Below are 20210 nucleotides of genomic sequence, written 5' to 3'. Positions count from 1 at the left end.
GAGGGTGAGACGAGTGATGCCAGTGTGCCATGTGCGTGGGCTGGGAGCCGCCAGGCTCGCTGTGCTGTCACAAACGTCCCAGGGAGGGACCCTGCAGTGCCCGCGCTGTGTCGGCAGCCTGTGCACCCCAGCACTGCTCAGGCGCTGTGGCCTGGGGCGCCTGGCGTGGCACCCACGGCCCTGCGCAGGGCCCCCCACACCTCCCGGTTGCGCAGGCTGTAGATGAGCGGGTTGAGCATGGGCGTGAGGACGCAGTACAGCACCGAGACCACAATGTCGGCTGCCGGCGAGGAGCCCGAGCTGCGCCGGTTGTAGTTGAGGTTGGCTGTCACGAAGTACACGGTGACCACGAGCAGGTGCGCAGAGCAAGTGGAGAAGGCCTTGCGCCGGCTGGTGGCCAGCGGCATCCCGAGGATGGTGGCCAGGATGTAAAGGTAGGAGATTACGACAAGCAGGAAGGGACCGAGTCCCACAAAGACGCTGGAGACGTGGAGGGTCAGCTCGTTGGGGCGGGTGTCGCTGCAGCTGGCCGCCAGCAGCGGCGGCACGTCGCAGAAGATGTGCTGGAGCCGGGCAGCCCCGCAAAAGGAGAGCCGGGCCGCCAGGAGGGTGTGCACAGCCGAGTCCAGCAGCCCCCAGAGCCAGCAGCCGGCGGCAGCCGCGGCACAGGCGGCCGGGCTCAGGGCCTGGGCGTAGCGCAGGGGCCGGCACACGGCGGCGTGGCGGTCGTAGGCCATGAGGGCCAGCAGCGCGCACTCGGCCCCCGCACACCACATCAGGAAGAAGGTCTGCGCCAGGCAGCCACCGTAGGAGATGGTCGCCCGCGGGCGCAGGGCGTTTGCCAGGATCTTGGGCACCGTCACTGAGGAGTAGCAAAGGTCGAGGCAGGACAGGTGACTAAGGAAGAAGTACATGGGGCTGTGGAGGTGGGGGTCCAGGGACACGAGGGAGAGTATCGCAGAGTTCCCCAGCAGCGTGGCCAGGTACACGGCCAAGAAAAGAGCAAAGAGGTGGGGCCGGCCCTGGGAAAAGCTCAGGAGCTCAAACTCCGTCACCTGTGTCTGGTTCATAGCTGCCATGGGGCAAGCTGGGTCAGTCTTTGGGCAGAGGACAGCACTGAGGAGGAGGGGGGACTGTGAGCCAGGGGACTGGAGCACAGCCCCCCATGAGGCAAGGGGGTCACTAGTGGTGTGGCTCTGATCCCACTGCCGAAGTGGCTGAAAGTTTCCTGAGCTCAGATCTCACAGACACGGCGTGTGGAGTCCAAGAGCTGCCATCCAGTGTTGGGTACCTGACTGCAGAAGAAGCACACAGAAAAACCCGGGAGCAGGGGGCATCCACCCACAGCTCTTGGAGTTCTTTGCCTACCCAGCCCCTAGTCCTGGTGACTGCTCCAAGCATGTGTCTCTCCCCCTCCTGGATGTATTTATGGTGAGTAAATATTTTCCTGCCCCTGGACAGGTCACAGCATTCCCCAGATGCCACAGCCACAGCCCTGGGCTGGGGATATGGCATCACCCTGCACCAGTTAAAAAATGGTTTTTCTTTATCCTGTTTCCCGCTCCATAACAATCATCTCTCACAAAGCAGGGATTCCACTTACAAAAGTACAGGTTCCAACAAAGAGCGACTCATCACGTGGGGTTTGTTGAGCCACAGGAAAATTTAAACCATCAGGGATCTCCTGGCCTGGAACTCCCAACCTTTTTTCCATCATCCTATTTCAATTTTCACCAACACAAGGGTTTTGCTCAGTCACATGGAGCTGTGGTCACCATGTCCAAGAGATGGAGGAGGCATGAGGAAGCATTTACGGTTCAGAACTTCCACCAAGGTCTGATGGAGGTGGGGTGTGCTGGGCGCCTGTGGCCAGGGCTGCTGCTGCCCACCCACCCTGGACTCCATGGGGGGGCCAAGGTGCGTCAGTGGGCAAGGATGAAAGAGAGAAAGAGAGAAAGGGAAGGAGGGAAGGAAGGAAGGAGGGAAGGAAGGAAGGATCCCCTTCCTCTTTATAAAAGTACTTTTTGCAACAGAAAATTGTCATGTCTATTCAGGAGATTAAACAATCTGATTTAATTTCAGGTTGGTTCCCTTGCTTTAGACCCATTAATCTGGTTTTAATTTCCCTGCCCAAAGCCTGTATCTGTGCATCAGTCATGCATTTATAACATTAAGTGCTGGAGAATTCCCTACTTCTGGTGGGAGTTTGTTTCTTATAGCTGCTTACCACAGGAAACTGTCAAAACACTGTTAAAGTTATGTGCTTTTTCCTGATGGAATTGCTACAGGGTCAGTTCTGTCTCATTCATAACTTTCAGGTCCTCCAGCTGAAGACTATCCTGTTCTGAAGGTATTTTCTCCCTGTGCACTGGGAGCAATACCAGGGTTTGCTAAGCAGAAGCAGAATGAAATTCTGATTAATTTCTCTTTCACTTGCTAGTTTTTCAACATAAAAAAAAATAACTTTGAGAGGAAACTGTTCAGTCAGAAGATGGGTTCTTCCTTGCCTGGCACAGTGACATCCTAACTTGTCAGTCCATCCAGGATGTGCCAGGCTGGGTAACCTCTGCTTGAGCAAACTCTCAACTACTAGCACAGATCAACAGATTCTTTAACTACTTATTCTGCACACTTTGGAGTTTCTTAAATTATTAATTCTGCGCATATTTGAGAGGAACACAAGGACTGTATCATCCAGCGGTCTGGAAATCTCAGACCATTGCTCTTCCTCCAGCTCCAGCCTGAGGCAAGAACATTTTGATGAAGGAATAGCCCAGCCTGCCTGTCCCCGTGCTGCTGGGAGAGGGTCCTGGGGGGTGGATGCTGGGGGAGCCCGTGGTGCAGCTCCCTGGGAATTGCCTCCCTGCCACACAGCATGCACGAGGATCTGAGTCCACTGGAGATTCAGGCTGCATGAGCTGTCACAGCACTCCGGCAGCTGGGTTGTGAGGGCATGGGTACCCTGTCGTGTGGGGTGAGAGGGGAAGGCTCTGTCCAGGACATGCCTGGGTGCTGCTCCTACTGACCTGTTCATCAGGGCAGGAGGCTGCTGACAGGTGAGCCTGGCACTGCCAAAGGTGGGGGCTGCCTGTTGCATAGGAGGAATAGGAGACTTCAGGGACCAGAGTGATAAAAATATGAATAAATTCAATAGTAAGAGGTTGGATATATAAGGGTTAGTCACTTGTTCATGCTCCAAGCTGGGGCTCAACACCTGGAAAAGGAGCAGGTGAGCAAGAGGGATGTGAGCCCATCACACCAGGAAATGAGCCTTGAGCCCTGCAGGGACCGTGGGTGCACAGCAGTGACCCTGTGTGTCACAGAATGCAGGGAATGGTCAATGTCACTGCAGGAGGGACAGCAAGGGCTGGAGAGCTCAGCTGGTGCCCTCCCCATGCTGACAAATCCGGGCTGGTTTGGACATGGAACTGCAGGGCTGCAGAGCAGCCACAGGAATGTGCAAAGGAACGACCCTGACTTTCACCCTGGTGAAATGCAGCAGTCAGCAAACACAGCCATGGTTCAGAGATGACAGATTTAATCCACTTGTCTTCAGATATCCTGTGCACCAAGGAATAGGAAGATATAGGAGGAGAATCTCCCTGTCCCCCTTGGACAGCACAGGAATGAGCCGGGAAAGAGCCTCCACCTTGCTCAACCCTTTTCCTCCCTCTCTTGCACTGAAAGTGATTTCCGATGGTAACTACAGACTGAGCAGGTGTTACCCTGTGCAGGTAGCAGAGCAGGTACACACACCTCTGCCACGACAGACAAGGCCAGAAAGGCTGGATGGGGAGCAGAGAGGGAGCACAGATGCCACCAGTGCCAGGTTCCAGTCCTTCCCTCGGGAGATGGACCCTTGTGACAGTGACATATGAGCCAGCCAGGGACCCAGCTCTGCTCGTGCAGGAGCAGATGTGTGCTCCGTGCCCACCCAGGGAAGCTGCTCCTGCAGGAGGATGTGGCTCTCCTCACCAAGCCCCTGCAGCGCACTCAGGTGAGCAGAGCGGGCAGCCTGGAGCATTCAGCCCTGGGAGGGGATCCTGAGCCCTGGGCACAGCCCAGTGTGAGGGGGTGGCTGAACTGAGGGGGCAGATAACGACACGAGATTCAGTTCTCTTGGAAAGGGCTGGGTGCCTCTGTTGGAGGCAGCAGCAGCAGCCTGCCCAGATCACTCAGGAGCCCTCCGGGCCAGCACCAGGTTCCCCCCCAGCAGTGGGTGACAGAGACCTGGTGAAGCCCTGCCCTCTCACCCCATCTTACCTCCACAGCCAAGAGCAGAGACTGGATGGCACCTAGTCCTTAGTAAGCTGTCCCCAGGTGCTGTCTGGTTTGTCTTACCTGCATGACGAGAAGCCCATGTGTCCTCGATGCTGTAAGCGCAGCACGAGCTTTTAACCTGCAGGGGCCCTGGGGACAGGCTTTCAGAGGTGGCTCCTGTTCGGTGACAGGAGCGAGAAGCAGCACCCACCAGCCTGCACTGGTGGGATCTGAGCCCATGGGACCAAGCCCTCCTGACACAGGGCCCACGCTGCCCCCCTGCCCTGCTCCAGGCTGTGCCAGTGCCGGACTCCGCTCCAGCCTCGCAGCTCTTTAGGCACCTCGGCTGCTGCACCTGGGCATGGGAGGGGCTTGGAACTGCAGTCCTGGGCCCCAAGTCCTTCCTACAGCCCTGTTTTCCCTGTTGTAGGGCTCTGAGGTGCCTGCCATTGTCAGCAGAGAGGAGCAGTGGTGGGGGCTGGCCCTTGGCCAAACTGGCAGCACCGCAGGTGTAGGAGCACTGCATGAGGTGACTGCATGGCACCTACACGCCCTGTGCGCTCACCACCTGTGCTGACCATGCCCACTCAGCCCAATGCACAGCTCTCTGGGGGAGATGATGTTGTCCAGAGGCCTGGGAGAGGACTTGGACCGGTGGGACTGAGCCCTGGCAGTGGCACTGTCTGGACCCAGAGGCACCAAGCAGTGCCCAGTGTGTCTGAAGGGCTCAGCAGTGAAACAGCTCTGGCTCAAGCTGGGTGAACACTGCGTGCTCGGAGCCTGGAGCTATTCCTGATAGAAGGAGTATGTTTAGCTGGAGTTCATCCTGTAGTGCCATAGAAATGCAAAGTGGGAACCCCAGGAAATGAGGACTGCCATGGGGAGGGAATCTGGAGGTTGAGACAGCACCGTGATGTTTCTGCGGCAGGGAAGCAGTATTGCTTCACTGTGGTGTCCTTGCAGCTTCTGTTCTTGGTGTAGGGCAGTAGGAGATGGTCCAAGCGCAAGCTCTGGATCTGGAATGTCAAGGGATGAGAGGCTGAACAGTAACACCTTCTGGGAAGTGGGAAAGTGTAGGCTACACCCCTAGATGGGGATGAACACCCTGTGCAGAAATCCAGCACAGATACTAAGGGAGTGACAGCCTCAGTGAGGGGAAATGCAGGTCAGAGGGTGTCTGGGGCTGAAAAAGACAAGCAGCAAGTGGCAAAAAAGAGCAGCTGTGACTGTGGCCCCGTGTGTGTGTGTGTAGCTGTAAATCTGTGTCCTGTGTGTACAGGGAACAGTGACTCTGGGCTCTGCCTTTTTCGAGCGGCTCTCAGGCAGGGCAGCTGAGCTGGCAGGGCAGAGGGGCCATGATAATGGGACTTCACTCATTTGCTTTGAGTTTACCAAAGTACAGCTCTTTCTTGTGGCAATGACGCGCATTTTCTTGTTTCACACAGAAACTTGATGCCATGGCATTCCAATACAACCTGATCTCTCTCCCAAGGTTTTAGGGAAGGCACGTGCTGGCAGCACTTGGAGAAACCCCCTCCCACTTTGATATTTGAAAAGGGACTTTTCTGAAACCACCAATACTTGGCACAAATATTAAATTATACTGAAATCTCCCTGGATGCCAGAAACTTCAGTTCTGATAGTCCACGTATTCAGAACAGCCTTTAGGATAAGAAATACCACTCTTTGTGTCCACCTCTGGTCTCTTGATGGATATCAAACCTGGCCAGTGGTGTCCAGCAGTAAAATCTCCATGAACTTGTGAAAAGTTAAGGGAGTTGTTTTTTAAACCAAATACCTCAAAATGGGGGTGCAGCCTTCAGGATTGGGCTCAGATCCTGTAGATACTTGCCACTTCTGAAAATCAGACTCTTAACTTACCTTCTCCAAGCATGTGTTGTACCTCCCAAAACCAAGTGCACTGTTGTAACTTCTCCCAGGAACTTCTCCCAGTCCTGTTTCTCTGATTGTTTTGAGGGATGTACCTTCTTACTCAAGAATTCCTTCTCCAGCAGAAACCACCATCCCTTGTGTCACAGCTCCCTGCAGCAGCACTGCCAGCTGCTCCTGGTCTCCACAGGGCACAAATGCTTTCTTTGAGGATGGGGACAAGAAAATGGTGGATTCTGTCTGGATTTTGCCTGCTGCCCTCCTCCTCCCTCCATGTCCCACTGTGATGAGTGTGGCATTGGTTTTGGGACACCTTCCCTATAGGAACTGGCAGACAAACAGCTACTTGGTGTCCCCAAAGCCATTCCTCCTGTGGGCAGAATCCACTCAGCACTTCCAGCCCCTGCTCTCAGCGTGGGGCCTTTTTGGGAGGTCTTCGCTGACGTGTCCTGAGATTGTTGGTGTGGGTTTTTTCAGGGAGCACTGGATGCAGGACCTGGCATTTGTCTTTGTTGAATTTTACCAGTTCCTTCTGGCCCCATTTCCCCGTCTGTCCATGTCCTTCTGTCCCTGCTCTGGAGCATTGGTCCCCTTGACTTGTGTCACCCACAGCCCTGACAGGAGAACACTCTGCCTGCTTTTTCCTACGACTGATGAGGCTGTTCCACAGGACGTGTGCCAAGACAGGTTACTGGTGACACTCCACTTGTCCCTGCCCTCTAGATAGACCGTGACCTCTTCACACCACCCTCTGACCCTGGTGGCCTGGCAGGTGCTTTCCCTGCCAGGAAAGGCAGCAGGTGCTGCTTTCGCTGACACTGCTGCTGGGCTGACATGCGCCCACTGAGTGCCCTCCCTGCCCTCAGCCCTGCTCTCCCTGCTGCTGCCCAGGCAGCCTCTGGGCCCAGGATCCCTGCAGCCACACCTGCCTCAGGAGCTCAGTGGGTTGATAATAGCCATGAATTTCCCTGAGGCTGCAACTGTTTCATGCTCAGGTTTTTCCCCTCAGTGGTTTTGACTGCCTCAGATGCAGTTCTGAGGGCACTAAAACTGTCCTGTCCTGCAAGTGTCACCCAGACAGCAGTTCCAGCAGATTTCATACAACCTAGAGCCTGTGCTTTTGTGTTCTCCTTTTCTTCTCAGGTTGGGCTTCCCCATCCCTGGAAGTGCCCAAGACCAGGCTGGATGGGGCTTGAAGCAACCTGGTTTAGTGGAAGGTGTCCCTGCCCATGGCAGGGGGTGAAACTGGATGAGATTTAAGATCCCTTCCAACCCAAATCAATCTGAGAGTCTGTGATTCTAGCATCAGTTCTGAAAACCCTCCATGGGCATTCTTCTGCAGGATTTTCTCATAAGTCCCACTGTTGTTGGAGCTAGGAAAAGGAGGCCCTGACCACGATCTGAAGTTGTCTCATGTTATGGGGGAGAGGTGATAAGTCCAGACTCTCCTCACAACTGCGTGGTGACCAGAAAGGCAACTTGGAACACTAAACATCCTCGCTGGATCTCAGGGAAAAACCCCTTGGGTACTGGGTAAAGGCCCTGAGAGGCCCTAGACTCCGGTCTTGGAGATTCTCAGCAGCCACCTGGTCGCAGATGAGCACAGGCAGAGCCCCCTCTGCTACCAGGGCCTGCTCAAAGCATGGCTTGGACCAGCAGCCCCTGCCCACCAGCACAAGTCTGATGCTGGAATTAAATTCTCACCAACTTTTCCAAGAATAGTATTTCAGGGGTTTCTCCCCATTACTTCCTTCAGGATTTTTCAAAATATTTTAGCTAAATTGTCAGGGCCACCTGTTACTGGAACCAGGCAAGGAGTAAGCTAAATTTGGCATTTCCACTTTGGCCTATCCAAGACAGGACAACAACCTCATCCTCATCTTGTGGGAGAGGTTGGAGATTCCTGCCAGACTCCCCTCCCAACACTTGACAAGGAGATTTTCATCTAAAGAAAATTGTACTGTTTCAAGCTTTTGTCCAGTGTAATTTACACTTGTGTTTAAGAGGACTGGGCAAGAAGGGTTGGAGTTTTATGGCCTAACCATAAACTGGCCAAAGCTGACTGGGTTTAACACACGTGTTTGCAGTGTGCTGATGTTTGCAGACACCCAAACTGCACTCACAAAACAAGGAGTGAGTGGCCTCTTACCCTGGGGCGTCACCCCAGCATACACCTGACATAAACAGATGGCTGGGGACACAAGCATCATAAAGTCACCCTGGGACACCCTTGCACAGCGCGGTCTGGGGAGGTCTGACACTGCAGCGGCCTGAGGAAGGAAAGTGTGGTCCCAACACCAGCCCTGGGCTCTTCCTGAGCAGCTTGTGCTCAGAAAGCACCAAGGAAAGCCTCTCCTGTCACCACTGAGCAGCACTTCTGTCTGGTTGCTCATGTCCTTCGTGGGCAGCTGTGGCCCCTGCTGCCTGTCTCCTTCCCACAGCTCCGTGCCCACTGCACAGAGCCAGCCCTGAGCTTCCTCCTCCAGCTGTGGGCACCGACTCTGCCCCTGAGGCCAATTAGTGCACTTCCACCAGGAGCCTGAAGTTGGAGAGAGAAGTTCCTGTGTTCCCAGTTTGCCCACTTGGTCCCATTCCCCACAGACTCCTATCTGTGGGGAGCAGACCACAGGAGTTCCAGTGCCAATTACAAAAGCCCAGAGCACTTCACCTGCTCAGCTGGCATGTTTGTGAACATGTAAACAAGGCCCACAGCGAGCTGGTAAAAGTTCTGGGCTGGTAAAAGTTCAAGGCAGCCACTTTATTCACACCTGTAGTCGCATCCTGGAGGCACTTGGGGCGAGAGGGCCCAAGTCTGCACAGACCAACCACCTTGAAATGCCTGTGGACAGGACACCTGAAACTGCTGAAGTAAAATAAAAACAGAAAACAGTAAGTAATTGGTCAGTGCTTTGACGGGCTCTGGGAAATATTTGGGTAACGGGACACATTTTGAAAACATCTGATTTTGCAACAAAAAGTACTATGTTGAGATTCCAGGGTTATTTGCAATCCAGGTTGCACCTCCTGCCCAAATTCTTGCTCTGCTCCAGCCACACCAGCTACATCCCACAGATGCAGGAGTAGTTATTACACCATTGCATACCTCATACCCAACTTGTGTCATTCTGGTGCCTCTGGTCCTGTGCTGAGTCACTTCTGATTTGTAACTTCCAAAGGGTTTAATTCAACAAACTTTATCTCATTTTTCTCTCCTTGCTGCCCCGTTCCCATCTCTGATCTGTGGGTACAGACCAAGCTGAAACCAGAGGCCTGGGCCTTGCCTCAGGCTTATTCTTCTCTGCCACAAAGATTTTCAGTTGCGTTCTTTGACCTCCAAACTTTGTATTGCTAAATAACAAAGTTCATTATCTAAATGCTGGTTCAGCTCAGTTTTGTGATGGATGATGCTGGCATAATCTCACATCTAGTTTTTCTGTTGTTCTCCTTCTGTCCAATGCCTAAACTTCTCCTGCCTGTCGTCCCTGTGCAGGGAGCCGGGCCCCAGGGATCGGCCTGGGAATGCTGAACCATGGCTGCTGCTCCCTGCAGGAACTGCTCCAGCATTGCACAGACACTCCAACAGTGCTGTTCACCAAAACTCATCCCTCCTGTTGCTTCCAGAACTCCCCTTGCACTCAGGGAAGGGATGGATTTCTAAAGAGCTTCCATAGAACATCTGTTCTCTGGAAAGGATCAACACAGCCCCCTGTTAAATTTAAATATTCAGCTCCAGCAGCAGCTTTACACAACTTAAGGCTTTTAATTTTCCCTGGGTGCTGTGGAAGATACAGAACTGTGTTTTGTTTATCTGGAACATTTCAGAAGATAGGGGAGCATTAATGAGGAAATCTGGTTAATAATGACTCAGTGGTCATGTGTGAATGGAGGGGCCAATCAACTCCTGGACATGTTGATAATTGGGGTCTGACAGAGAGATGAAAACTGTTTCTTCCTGGAGTGTGCCAGGGCTTTGGACAGCGTGTCACACAGATGTGGCTGTCTGGATGCAGGTGAGGAGGAGCCAATGTGGATGGCTTGTCTGTGTAGAAAGGAGCATGGTCTGTCACGGGGTTTTCCTGCTCTGTGTCACCACATCAAGCTCAAAGTTACATCTGGTCAATGTCCACATCCAGCCCATGCTTGGCCTGTCTGGGGCATGAGGTGGGGAGTGTTTATTTTCTGTGCTAGGGAGAAAACAGTCCCTACCTATGAGGACTTTTTCTGCAGTTTGATGTTTCTCTCACCCTTTGTTCCTCCTGCTTTGTACAGCAGCTCTGTGGGAAAACTTTGGACAACAAATCTGAGATGACTGCTAATTCCTTGGTACTGTCAGTGTGGGGATGGATTGGACCTCTCTGGCACAGCCTTCCCTGAACACTGTTACTTCTGTTTGCCTGGGATTTGATTCTGTGGCTGCGTGCCCAGGCTCCTTGTCTTTTCCATGTGAAAATCCCCAGCCTGATACAGGATCAAATCCAAAAAATCTTTGGCCACCTACAACACCCTTGTCTCTAGCTCTGTACAGGGAGATGCAGCTTTAGCAGAGAAGGGCAGTCAGCACTGAAAAGGTAAATTTGTCTTTATTTCCATTGTGTCCATTTTTCCTCATCCCCACACCTGGGAAAAGCAGGACACAGGCTGTTGGGGAAATGGCAGATCAGCTGCAGAGAGGGAAATCCTGAACAGCAACAGAGGCCCCCAGGTGGGGCTGGTACAAATCATGGCCCTGCTGGAGGAAGGAGAGGCCTGACCTGCAGCCCAGGTGCCCGTGTGGCCCCTGTGCATCCCCTGCCACTGCAGCAACACCCTGGGCTCCACACATGTGGCCCAGGAGCACAGACAGGATCGCTGGAGGGTGTTGAGCCCAAAGCCCTGCCTTGCCAAAGTGGCTCCTGATCTTATTTTATCAGCCTTGGAGTATAAAAATAATAAAAGAGGGGTTTTTATGTCTCGGTGAAATTGCCACTATTTCAGGTTGTTTCCATTGCCTTGTGTCCATTCCTGGGACACCTGAGGTTCCCTTCACTGCTCACGCCTGGGGTTTCTACCCATCGATAAACCCCACTGAGCTCCTAAGTGTGAGCAGCCCCAGCCCTCAGCCTCCCCTCACCTGCCAGGTTCTCGGATGTCCTCTCAATCCGTGCTGGACTCAGCTCTGACCAGGCTGTCTTGCACTGTCTTGCTCCACATGGGGCCTTACCTGTGCCCCTGGGAGGGGACGGGGTCTCCCTCCCCTGTGGGCAGCGCTCTGCTCCCACACCTGAGGATGCTCTCAGCCCATGCAGGTGCACTGCTGGCTCGGGGGTGCCTCATGGCCCACCAGGACTGCCAGGTACTTCTCTGGTCCCTCACGTGAGCGTTGCCAAATGGAAGCATCCCTGCCCAGGTGCAGGACATGGCATTTTCCTCTACAAATAATAAATAATAATAATGAAATTCCCATTGGCCCATTTCTCCCTGAAGGGACAGCCCAGAGAGGGACCATGGCAGAGCAGGTACACACCTGAGGGACTGAAGCCTACGGGTATACCTTGAGTGAGTAAACAAGAAGGAAGGAGGAACAAACAACAAGTAGAAAAGCAAAGCCCAGTCCAGCCCCAGCCCCTTGTGCTGCGTCACTTTCCACAGGGACTGGGGAAGACTGGGCAGAACTTACAGGGAAAGAAGGGACAAAAGATGCTAGACTGAACCTGGGAAAGTAGAGGAAAGGTGTTTCTCCAGATGTTTCTTTAATGATTATCTTGGGTTTTCCTCAGTATCTGAATCAGTAACTAAGTTTGTGTTATAGCAATAAATCAAGTGAAATTCCTCAAGCTAAGAGGCTTCTGCTCATGGTGGCAGCAACTGAGGCCAGGCCTGGGCTGGGATCAGCAGCCTGGGCTGGGATCAGCACTGATTTCCCTCTGAAGCCTTTCCTTCCCTTCTTCCCAGGCCAAGCCGTGTCATTCCCTCCAGTGCTGACACAAACCTGCCCAACTCTTCCAAGAGCAGATCCAGTTTAGGCCCAAAACTCACGGGTCCCCGTGAGACGCCCTGGCCCAGCCCCACACCTGAGGTGTCTCTGAGGTGCCTGGGTGGCCCCAGGCAGTGCTTTTGCAGCAGCACCTGGGGCAGAACCTGCTGCAGGCACACGGCTGTAACCTGCCCTGTGCACCCACCCCACAGGCAGACCTGCAGCTTCCAGGACAAACCAGGGACCTCAAACTGCCTCCACACCTGTACCAGGTGCCACATGGTACCACATGGTACCACATGGTGCCACATGAGACAGGCTGGGAGACTGTTTATTGCTGTAACACCCACCTATCAGCATGGAAAGCCTTGGGCTGGGAGCACAAAGCTCACCCAGCTCCACGCCCTGCCATGAACACGGATGTCACCCACTACACTGGGCTGCTCCAGGCCTATCCAGCTCAGCCCAGGGCACTGCCAGGGACGGGGCAAGCATCACTGGAAAAGCAAAGTCACTTACTGGGTATTTACTAGGAGGGGAAAAAGAAAATGGAAAACAAACAAACAAACCAGCCCATTTTGATAAGAGCCCTCAAAGCAGAGTTGCCTGTGACATTCCAGAAAGGCTTCCTTGGAGACAAAAAACCAGTTTTGACACTGTTTCCTGCATCAAACACCAGGTGCTTCAGCCTCAGGTCTCTGATAAAGCTTGCTGGGCAGCTTTAGATTTGCAATAAATCCTCTGTCTGGGGCAACAGGCTGCCCGGTCTGAGCACCTGTGCTCAGATACAGCCTCAGGGCCAGGGCACCTCAAGGTGACACGCAGCAGGTACCTGAATCACGGTGGCTGTGAGGTGGTGTCACTCTGTGACAATCCTGCTGTCAGAGCTCTCTGCACTGCCAATGTTCAAAGGGGCCCTTTTCCCAAATGTAACCATTGCAAGTGAGTAGGAAAAACCACCAAAACTTCAAAACTGGCAAGTGTGAGCCAGGAACTATCAGTTAATGACATTCCCAAGGAATATCCAAAAAAGAAAGTGCAACATAAAAGAAGAAAGGTGAAAAATAGTAAAGTTTAATAGTTACAAGAAAAACACACAGATCTGAGCAAAACCTCTGGGAATCAATAAAACAACTGACCAAATATCAATAAAGTATCAACAGCACTGGGGACAGCAGCTCTCAGACCTGTGTGAAGACACACAGGATCCTGAGCAGATCCACTCTGGACACTGCTGAGGACAGGGACAGCAGTGATGTCCCGCAGATCCCTGGATCTGTACCTGGAACAGAACAACAACCATTTGATCCCAGATAGGAGGAGGAGGGAACATAAACATGGATGAGTTTAACCATGGGAGCTCTGGGCAGTGCCTTCCACCACAGAGCATTGTCAGTCACCCCCCAACACCTCACGGAGTTCTGGAAGCACCTGCAGAGTCCCTGCCTTGGCTCTGTGATGTACCAGGGCACTGGTGAATCTTGGCTCAGCTTTCCTGCCCCAAGCACAGCACACCTCCTCCAGCCTGAGCATTTGGGACTGCCCAAAGGAAATTCCCTCAGTACAACAAGGCACTGTAACTAAAATGGCAGCACTGCAGGGAGGCCATAGGGAGACAGCATAAATGGACTGAAACCTTGTCCAGGAACACATCTCACACGGCATCACAGAGAGAAACACAAATCAGCCTGGCAGGACCTGGCTCTACCTCCCAACTAAGCCCTCCTGCACGGCTCTGTCATCATTCCATCATGTATCTGGGTAATTCAATGGCCTTGTCCATCCCATTTCCCAAGGACACGGAACTGACCCGGCGCCCAGTCAGGCCATGGACACTGAGGGCTCCAAGGGGTCTCACATGAAGAGCAATTAGCAAAGCTCCTCATTTCCCAGTCCAGTTGCAGGTGAGCAAGGACAGGACAGTTCATGTTGCCCTGCTGATGCCCTACTTCATGCTCTTTTTCCTTCTTTTCTCCCTTAGGCACCATGGGAACAGCTAGCAGAGAGAACCTGAGGCTTCCCATCAGCAAACCCAGGCCAATCCCACCTGGAACAAGCAACGCATCCTTCACCTGGCCCTTGACCAACTCACCTGTCCTGGTCCCACCCAAACAAATTCAGGGGGCCAGTGAGCTGCATGGCCAGACCCTGTCAGCACGAGCACTACTGGGGGAATTCTTCCTACGGTCCCCCAGCATCTGCCTGTTACACCAATAATCCGATCCCAGGTGGCACAACCTAATCTCAGGCAGCACAGTGTGCATGAGGCTTTCTCTCTGGCACACTCCCCGAAGCAGGGCACAGCTCTGTCTGTGCCCGAGAGCGCTGACAGGCGCTGCCAGCTCAGCCAAGCAGGCCCTGCGGGGCGGCTCGGGTCACCTCTGCGTCCTGCGCCGCGCGGTGCACGCGCTCCTCGGCGCTGTAGTACAGCTGCCCGCGCCGCAGCCGCGGCTCGTCCTGCTCGTACCAGTGCCGCTCGTCGAACTCGGGGAAGAAAAAGGCAATTTCTCTGCTGGCTGAGGCAGGCGAGTCTGTCAAAAGAGAGGGAAAGGCGACAAGAGATGACAGTCTGTCACCACAAACACATGCTGGACTCCAAAGGCACCTGACTTGGCTGCAGCTGGCCAGGTGTGCGTGGGATCTGCAGAAGGGAACAAATTGTTTACTTGGAGCCCCAGAACTAAAGTGAAGGCAGACAAAGCACCATCAGTCCTGCCTCCCCCAGAACCATCCAAGAATGCCACGCCTACCTGAGCCGTGGGTCGTGTTCCTGGTGTCTGTGAGGCCATAGGCACCTCGGATGGAGTCTGGGTCGCTGTGTCGGGCTCGGAACACTTTAGTGGGTCCCATCAGGGATCTCCAGTGAGGGACAGCGTTCTCGTGGGCTAGGATGTAAGCCCACATGGGGCCACTGCGGCAAGGCCCCAGAAACAGCAGGAGAAAAGGTTACGAAGAGCTTGTTACAAACAGGTTATTCATCCTTACAAACCTGTACAACACATCTGCCATGGGCTGCCACGCTGGGCCCTGGCCCGGTCCTACCACGGCACCGAGGTCCCGGCGTTGGCACTGGTGCCCTACTCCAAATGAGGAGACCTCCACCACCTTCGGGGTGCCCCCACCAGGTGCCGCTGCTGTCACAGCAGGCTGCGACCCCGGCACGCCCGCGGCCACAGCCTCCCCCTGCGCACACGGGGCCCGCACACGCCCGGCGGGTACCTGGCCATGAACTCCACCAGCCGCTGGTAGAAGAAGCGCCCTGCGGAGAGACACGGACCGAGTCGGCACCGGCCCGAGCCAGCAACCCGCTCCGGCAGCCCCCGCGCCCCGCTCGTACCTGCGTGCTCTCGGTAGAAGCGGCGGCTCTGCTCCGGGCCGCACCGCAGCTCCTTGGCGCGGACAATGAGGAACCGGTGACGGAGGATGGCGGCGTGCACGGCCTGCGGGAAGAGGCGGCGATGGGGGCGGGTCGTGGCGAGGCCTGCTCTGCTGTGCTGTGCAGTGCAGTGCTGTGCAGTGCTGTGCTGTGCCGTGCTGTGCCGTGCCCGCCCCGGCCCTGCCAGGTCCTCACCTCGCGCACCAGCGGATGGGCCACCGCGTCCGGCTTGAGCAGCGCCAGCGTCAGCTGCAGCGGCCGGGCAGCCGCCATGGCCGGGGGCGGGGCCGGGGCCGGGGGCAGAGTGGGCGGGGCCGGATGGCGCGGTGGGCGGGGCTGCGCTGGGTGGGCGGGGCTGCGCTGGGTGGGCGGGGCCCGGGCGCGTCGCGCGGCAGCCGGGACGCGCAGGCGCTGCCATGGCGACGGCGGCGGAGGAGCGGGGCCGGGACGGGCCGCGGGAGGAAGGCCCGAACGGGGCCCGGGACGGGGCCCGGGATGAGGCCGCGGCCGGCGCTGAGGAGACGGTGAAGATCATCTGCCTGGGCGACAGCGCCGTGGGCAAGTCCAAGTGCGTGGGGCGCGGGGTCGCGCGGGCTCGGGCGGGGCAGCGGCGGGCCCCGCGGGCTCACGGCGGCACGCGTTCCCTCCGCAGGCTGCTGGAGCGGTTCCTGCTCGATGGCTTGTATCCTTGGCCGGGGGAGCGGGGCGGCGGGGCCCGGTGGGCGCGGCGGAGCGGGGTCTGCGCCTCTCCGTGGGTCCTTAACGCGCCGCAGCCGCCCGCAGCAGGTCTCCACGTTCGCGCTGACGCTGTACCAGCACCGCGCCCGCGTGGGCGGGCAGCAGGTCCGCGTGGGTGAGTGGCGCCAGCCCGGGGGCAGGGGGAGTTCCCGGGGACACGCGGTGCCGGTGGCAGGAGGAGCAGCCGGCAACTAGAGATGCCCTCGGTCTGGGTCTTGGTTATTTTTGATAGAAAATAACATCGTGACAAGTCTGGTGCCCTTCTGTGACAGGGCTACGGCATTGGTGGATGGGGCAAAGTGACTTCCTTCATCCCCCTGGGCCTGGCAAAGTGTACGGCACTGTCCCCACGATGCCCTGGGCTCAGAGCTGGAGAGACAGGGATTGGATGGATGGGTGGATAGCTGGAGGATAAAGAATGGTTTGGATGACCACATGGAGTCATGGCTCATTGGGGTTGGGACTGACACTGTTCGACGACTTTGTTGTGACATGGACAGTGAATGTAAATATGGTCTGATGGGGACCTGTCTGTATTTGGGCAGTTTAAGAAAGTCAGTGTCCAGCAGGTCTGACACAGAGTCCAGTCAGGCACAGTATCAGTGCAAAGGAATCCCTAAGGAAACTGGCTCATTTGGCTTTGGGTACAGCACCACGCTTGGGTCCAGCTGACAAGAGGTGTAACTACACTGAGGTACTTAACTGGAGCTGTGCCAATTTACACAGCAAACCAGACTCAGATGTGAGCCTGCAAACCCAGTGAGAGGTGGGGAATCTCCACCTGAGCTGCACCAATAGCGAAAGGCACAGCGGTGTCCAGGTCTGCCCCATGATATCTGATGTACACAGACCTTCATGGACTGAGACTGTTTGCCTCTGGCTGATTTACCTTCAGCACTTCTCTGCCCCAGGGAGAGCGGAGTCAGGTCCAGAGGAACTGGAGCATTTCCCATGGGAGGGTCCTGGCTGACCATCACTGGGTCAGAAATCAGCAGTGTCCAGCTGCTTAGGTAGTTTCCCATTGTCATCCCTAGTGACAGAGTGCCAGACATTGCTACTGGTCTTTGCACTTCTGCCTGTCTTGGTCCTGCTGTCCCATACAACTCGTGTCACTGGTGGCTTCTCCTTTGTTGATGGCCAGTGCCAGCACAGCCCACAGCTGAGCCTCTAAGGAAAGGTCCCAGTTTGGCACAACTTCTTCACCCTGGAGTGTTTCAGATTGGTGAGGTGAAACTCAGTCTGTGTCCTTGAGCAGGTGGGCTGGGCTTTGCCTCCTGGGTGTAAGCTGTGAGAAGAGCAGAGCTCAGTGAGTTGTGTCGTTCTGAGCTGGTTTTGCGTTACAGACTTCTGGGACACGGCGGGCCAGGAGCGGTTCCGGAGCATGCACGCCTCCTACTACCACCAGGCCCACGCCTGCATCATGGTGAGGGGGCCTCAGCTGGAATCCGTGGGATTTGGGTTCAGAATGGTCTCAGTGACACTTGGCCTTTATGTTACTTTTATGGTTACACTGCCGTGTGTTCCTTGTCTCTTCCAGTGGTTTAAAAAACTTTCCTAGATTGTTCTTTCTTCTCTCACCAGATAAACCGCTTGTAGATGGGCCTGATTAGCTCTGGTCTGTCTCTCCTGGTAACACTTTCTTCTATCCCCTGGCTCAGCTGTCTTCTCAATGTTCTCATGTTTGCCCCGTTCCCTGTTTTGCTGGCTCCTCACCTATTCAGATCTCCTGGTTTGTCCTGTCGCTCTCACTTTCCACTGCTCCTCACCACCTGGGAGCCCCAGTGATTTTTATTGATGGTTGTCAGAACAGAGGAGGCCACATCTGATCCTGTTTGGCACAAACTGTTCCCAGTGCCAGCTCCCTGTGTGGGTGGCAGGGACTTGCACAGGACACCATGACAGTGTAAAGGACATCAAGGGGCTGCTTCCTGCTGGCTGGGCTTGGGGATAGTGTCCCTGTCTCTTTCACCCTTTCTAGTAATGCCCAGTTCCCTTTTTCTTGTCTTCCTGGGAACATTCTGGGTTCTGTCCTTGTGTTGGTGGGAGCTGTCCTGGGTCAGTCAGGGCTGTGCTGGGCTGGCCCCGGGATAGGTGGTTCTCTCTTGGAAGGTGTTTGATGTGCAGCGGAAGGTCACCTACAAGAACCTCAACAGCTGGTACAAGGAGCTGAGGGAATTCCGCCCGGAGATTCCATGCATTGTAGTGGCCAACAAGATTGATGGTGAGTGTACCTTCTGCTCCCACCTTGCCAGGGTCATGGTGGGATTTGCTCCTGTCCTGTCTGAGAACGAATGTCCCTTGTACGTTGGGTCCAGAGGATTTCCTCAGTCTGCCAGGGCTGGGTCCTGTGCTGACCTCAGCTGCTGTCTTACAGGTGCTTGTCCTGTGTCACCAGCAATTAAAAGTGCAAACTTGATCCATTTTAGCTTTATTCAGGTGTTGTTCTTCCAATTCCGTCCTTAGCACACTGCTTATTCTATCCATCAAGAACCCAAAAGTGATTGGAGTAGCACCTGGTCAAAAATGCCAGCAAAAGGAGGCAAAAGCTGTTCTGTGGCTTCCCTGGACCACTCAGGGATGGCCTTGGTGCTGCTCCTTCAGCCTGCACAGACTCCTCTGTGCTGAAGTGTCTGGCTGACAAAACTGTTCACCTGGCTCTGCAGGAGGCTGGAAGGTTCCCTCTCGTGGGGAATGCCAGCCAGCCATTCGTGATTGCTGTCACTGGGCTGTGACTTCTCTGTGGGTCAGCAGGGGCTGACGTGTCCCACAGAAGACACCCACCTTCTGGACCTCCTGCCGTGTCTGACTGACCATGTTTTCTTTGTCTGCCTCAGCGGATATGAAGGTGACCCAGAAAAGCTTCAATTTTGCCCGGAAGTTCAGTTTGCCCTTTTACTTCGTGTCTGCTGCCGATGGCACCAACGTGGTGAAGGTGAGAGTGGTGTTTGACTGCTGGACTTGGTGTCCATGAGGCCTCTTGGCAGCCCTGGGACACAGGGGCTGCTGTGGGCACAGAGAGCAGGAAACATCCATCATTTTACCTCCATGTGAGAGGCTGGTAGCTATGGAGAGCCGCAGAGAGGTTTGTCCCTTTGGGATGTAGGAACAGTGTCCATCTGCTACAGAAACCCAATGCCCATGTGCCCCATCCTGTGAGTGACAGGCCTTGTCCTTCCCACCAGCTCTTCAACGACGCCATCAGGCTGGCCGTGGCTTACAAACAGCACTCGGGAGACTTCATGGACGAGGTCCTGCGGGAGCTGCAGGTAGGGAGGGCTCTGTCCCTGCTCCGTCCTGAGTCCTGGCAGATGAGCAGTTCTGCCCTTTTTCCTCTGTGGCAAAGGGGAGAAACTGCAGCGCAGGAACCTCTGCCCTTTGCTGCTGATCCTGGGGGCTTTGTGTGCTGCTCACGTCTGGGCTGGGAAGGGGGAAATGGGAACCATCACAAGAGCTCTCACTGCCCTAGGCAGAGTCTAAAAGAGCCACAGCAGATACAGCTGTTGCAGTTTCGGTCATTTCTCAGCAGTTCCTTGTCCTGCTCCTTTCCAGAGCTTTGACCTGCAGAAGACAAGCGAGGATTTGTCGGATATAGGGAAGAGCTGCACTGAAGAGGAGCCCTCATCTGCCTAGATCCCGAGCCGAGTTTTCCCTTGGCTCTGGACTGCTGGGCCTTCCACAGAGGACAGTGAAGTTTCTCATGCCCTAGAGCTGTGGTGATGGGCAGCTGGTCCTCTTCCCTTCTCGTGGGAGCCTGCCTGGGCAGGATCTTCATCGGCTCAGCCCTCACTGCTGCACATTTTGCTCAGGGGAGGGATGGGAGAATCCACATGATCCCACATGGATTCCTGGCTCATTCCCACCGCTCCTTTACGACAGATCTAGCTAGGAGAAGTGAACCATCTTAGATCTGCAGGAAGGATCCTGCTCAAATGCTGTAGTGGTACCTGCTGCAGAAAGCAAACACTAAAGGATATTTTTTACAAAGCTATGAGA

The 20210-nt window shown here is 55.0% G+C and overlaps 3 protein-coding genes across 5 annotated transcripts; 1 reads left to right on the top strand and 2 right to left on the bottom strand.

Moving 5' to 3' along the window:
* Positions 1 to 30: 30 nt before the first annotated feature.
* On the bottom strand, positions 31 to 1079 carry LOC134550492 (olfactory receptor 5V1-like). Its single transcript, XM_063397239.1, has one exon. The coding sequence runs from the start codon at positions 1077 to 1079 to the stop codon at positions 138 to 140; it is 942 nt and encodes a 313-aa protein (XP_063253309.1). The 3' UTR covers positions 31 to 137.
* Positions 1080 to 13156: 12077 nt separating this feature from the next.
* Positions 13157 to 15790, bottom strand: NME6 (NME/NM23 nucleoside diphosphate kinase 6). 2 transcript variants are annotated; one of them, XM_063397242.1, is made up of 6 exons: positions 15675 to 15790; positions 15441 to 15543; positions 15323 to 15362; positions 14854 to 15014; positions 14483 to 14634; positions 13157 to 13385 (listed from the first exon to the last, which is right to left on the bottom strand). In XM_063397242.1, the coding sequence occupies exons 1-6, from the start codon at positions 15750 to 15752 to the stop codon at positions 13260 to 13262; spliced, it is 660 nt and encodes a 219-aa protein (XP_063253312.1). In that variant the 5' UTR covers positions 15753 to 15790; the 3' UTR covers positions 13157 to 13259. The 2 variants fall into 2 exon arrangements, with proteins under 2 accessions (XP_063253312.1, XP_063253313.1); XM_063397243.1 differs by having other exon boundaries at positions 13157 to 14634.
* Positions 15791 to 15855: 65 nt separating this feature from the next.
* On the top strand, positions 15856 to 20205 carry LOC134550493 (rab-like protein 2A). 2 transcript variants are annotated; one of them, XM_063397240.1, is made up of 9 exons: positions 15856 to 16047; positions 16132 to 16161; positions 16253 to 16332; positions 17359 to 17439; positions 17561 to 17640; positions 18327 to 18438; positions 19052 to 19149; positions 19400 to 19483; positions 19767 to 20205. In XM_063397240.1, exons 1-9 carry the CDS (start codon positions 15896 to 15898, stop codon positions 19845 to 19847), a joined length of 798 nt encoding a protein of 265 aa, XP_063253310.1. In that variant the 5' UTR covers positions 15856 to 15895; the 3' UTR covers positions 19848 to 20205. The 2 variants fall into 2 exon arrangements, with proteins under 2 accessions (XP_063253310.1, XP_063253311.1); XM_063397241.1 differs by lacking the exon at positions 17359 to 17439 and having other exon boundaries at positions 15859 to 16047.
* Positions 20206 to 20210: the final 5 nt, after the last annotated feature.

This window comes from Prinia subflava, chromosome 4 (genome assembly GCF_021018805.1).
Source record: "Prinia subflava isolate CZ2003 ecotype Zambia chromosome 4, Cam_Psub_1.2, whole genome shotgun sequence".
Lineage (NCBI taxonomy): Eukaryota > Metazoa > Chordata > Aves > Passeriformes > Cisticolidae > Prinia > Prinia subflava.
The sequence above is the reverse complement of the archived record's forward strand: the minus strand, read 5'-3'. Positions and strand labels throughout refer to the sequence as shown.

Excerpts from the sequence above, each read along its gene's own strand:
- LOC134550492 (XM_063397239.1), bottom strand. The coding sequence starts at position 1,079 with ATGGCAGCTATGAACCAGACACAGGTGACGGAGTTTGAGCTCCTGAGC.
- NME6 (XM_063397242.1), bottom strand. The coding sequence starts at position 15,752 with ATGGCGGCTGCCCGGCCGCTGCAGCTGACGCTGGCGCTGCTCAAGCCG. Across the intron at positions 15,544-15,674 it reads CCCATCCGCTGGTGCGCGAG|GCCGTGCACGCCGCCATCCT; the intron begins GTGAGGACCTGG and ends CTCTTCCCGCAG. Across the intron at positions 15,015-15,322 it reads CTGGTGGAGTTCATGGCCAG|TGGCCCCATGTGGGCTTACA; the intron begins GTACCCGCCGGG and ends GCCTTGCCGCAG.
- LOC134550493 (XM_063397240.1), top strand. The coding sequence starts at position 15,896 with ATGGCGACGGCGGCGGAGGAGCGGGGCCGGGACGGGCCGCGGGAGGAA. Across the intron at positions 16,048-16,131 it reads AGCGCCGTGGGCAAGTCCAA|GCTGCTGGAGCGGTTCCTGC; the intron begins GTGCGTGGGGCG and ends TTCCCTCCGCAG. Across the intron at positions 19,484-19,766 it reads AGGTCCTGCGGGAGCTGCAG|AGCTTTGACCTGCAGAAGAC; the intron begins GTAGGGAGGGCT and ends GCTCCTTTCCAG.